General features: G+C 37.0%; 1 protein-coding gene across 1 annotated transcript; it reads right to left on the reverse strand.

Moving 5' to 3' along the window:
• Nucleotides 1-667: 667 nt before the first annotated feature.
• LOC18013608 (farnesoic acid carboxyl-O-methyltransferase) lies at nt 668-2,036 on the reverse strand. Its single transcript, XM_006419031.2, has 3 exons — nt 1,945-2,036; nt 1,218-1,850; nt 668-1,120 (listed from the first exon to the last, which is right to left on the reverse strand). Exons 1-3 carry the CDS (start codon nt 2,011-2,013, stop codon nt 788-790), a joined length of 1,035 nt encoding a protein of 344 aa, XP_006419094.1. The 5' UTR covers nt 2,014-2,036; the 3' UTR covers nt 668-787.
• Nucleotides 2,037-2,280: the final 244 nt, after the last annotated feature.

The raw sequence follows: 2,280 nt of genomic DNA on the forward strand, positions 1-2,280 counted from the left end.
TCACATCAAAGTTAGTCAATGTAGATTTTGACACATATATTAGAGTTCGGGTAGGAAATTTGAATTATTTTGAAATTCGGGTAGTTATTGGCACCATATTTTAGTTCAGATTTTTTCCAAACACCAAATTTAGGTCAGGGTGGTTTTAGCCCTTTTCCCTGAATTAATAATACCAGGTTTGAAAGTTTTGATTCCTAACTCTAGAGTCAACCGTCTAATCTTTTGGCCTAATAGATGTTGGGGGTGTACTCCGCACTCCCAGTTAAGCTCGGAATGAATTGAGATTGGCTCAATTAATCTTGGTTTTACAATGGTTCATACTCAAGAACATTTGACCCATTAACGGCTTACAGGCCTATTAAAACCGATTTACAATATCGACATTAACATCTGGACTTCGCATAATATTTTCTAATCTTATCTGAAAAATGAAATATTCCAAAAGGACATATCCAGAGAAATACGGATATCACTAATATCAAATCAAGAGAGAAAAGGAAAATCAATGGACTTCGACATCTATAAATAAAGAGCACCTCATTTATTCATTGAATTTTTGACCGTTAATAATACCAGGTTTAAAAGTTCTGATTCGTAACTCTTTAGTCAACGGTCTGATCTTTTGGCCTAATAAACAAAGAATCTGAACAGTTTTCTCATGGTGAAATTTAACTTTTACATTATAAGTCAAGACCATGACAAGATAAAAAAAAATACCCATACATCAATGTCATGGCAACATAGTCTCATAAAGATTTCACTTCATAGATCTACATTGATCATTAAATCAATATTTTCGAAGAACAATGAGGTATTGCATTCCGGGTTTGGCTTTGGCTATTTGAGGAAGCATTTCTTGCGTTTTCTTTTTCACAAGCTCATAGGTTTTCTCCATCACATCTTGCCCAAATTGTGAAGCTACAGATCCTCCAACTGTGACCTTAAACGTCATCGTCAAATACTCTGGGTCTAACGGATATTCTTCGTTCGCATGGCTAATGTTGTCAAAAATCTCAATTGTGAAACATCTGTTATCCTCGATGATTCGCTTCAACTCATCCGCGTGTGCAAAATAGATAGGCAATATGAAAGTGTCGAGGTTTTCTTGATCAATGAGACCCTTTTGATTAGGAGATAAAACCGCTAATGTTAGTATTGATTAGAGCTAGATATTATGATCCAAAGAGCTAAATAATTTTGTTTGTTTTGGATTTTACCTGTTTAGCGATTTCATGAAGAGAAGATCCAATTAAATCTATCATGATTCCATTGACGGTTTCAGACATTTGAACTCCATTTGGTAGACATGATCCAAGAAGCAATAGCAATCCACCAGACACGAGCTCTTGAGCTCTCGCGTTCAAGAAACTCCCCACATCGATCTTGTATTGATCAAGATACAAGCTCGCTACCTTTTTGGAGAACCCTGTGCAATGTATGTCCTTGTTCCACATCGGAGAATCTCGGGTTTTAATCCCTTTGGGAATATTGGATACGAAGTGGAGTGAGTAAGAAGAAACTCCCACATGAAAGCTGTTCTTAGGAAGAACACGACCAAAGAAAGAACCCGGAACTCCAGCTGCGAAATAATTTATAGCCGGAGGAAGTGTCATGAAAAGAGTGTTGAAATCATTGTTCGAAGAATCATTGAAGAAAACTTGGAACTCAATGTCTTTTAGATACTTGTGTTCCACGGCATCTATTATGGTTTGTACCGCGGCGAAAGTGTTAGGTCCCGTGGAACAACCAAAATCTGCTATGTTAACGAGATTTGAAGTAAAATCAATATCGAGTTTTGTGGAAATGGCTTCGTTGATCTTCTCCTTTGAAGCTTCAAGCAGTACTGCTCCCTAATGAAACCATCAATGTCTCGCAATCAATATCTCAACCTCAAAAGTCAAAAGAGATGATTAAAGTAGATAACACGTTCATATATTAATAAACCTGGTATTTCGAATGTTGTCGGTAACTATTAGGACCTTCACCGCCGATCATCGTGAATGTATTCGACATGTTTATCTTCTCTTTTGTCTTTTGATTATTGTGTGTTATGTGTATATGATGGTATATATTTACCAATCGGCCTTTGGGGTATGGGTATCAGGGGGCAATACTATTGCCGAATAGACTGACTAATCAGAAAACGATATACAGTATTGGGACCATTATGTTTGTTTTCTTTAGTCACGGACTGACCAAGAGCAATAATTTTTGTGGAGGCAGCGGACTTATGTGGACTTGTCTTCTAAGTTCCGACAAATTGTTTCACAAAAAGGTGCG

This window comes from Eutrema salsugineum, unplaced genomic scaffold, assembly GCF_000478725.1.
Source record: "Eutrema salsugineum unplaced genomic scaffold, Eutsalg1_0 scaffold_4, whole genome shotgun sequence".
In the NCBI taxonomy this organism is placed as follows: domain Eukaryota; kingdom Viridiplantae; phylum Streptophyta; class Magnoliopsida; order Brassicales; family Brassicaceae; genus Eutrema; species Eutrema salsugineum.

Excerpts from the sequence above, each read along its gene's own strand:
- LOC18013608 (XM_006419031.2), bottom strand. The coding sequence starts at position 2,013 with ATGTCGAATACATTCACGATGATCGGCGGTGAAGGTCCTAATAGTTAC. Across the intron at positions 1,851-1,944 it reads GACAACATTCGAAATACCAG|GGAGCAGTACTGCTTGAAGC; the intron begins GTTTATTAATAT and ends TGGTTTCATTAG. Across the intron at positions 1,121-1,217 it reads TTCATGAAATCGCTAAACAG|GGTCTCATTGATCAAGAAAA; the intron begins GTAAAATCCAAA and ends CCTAATCAAAAG.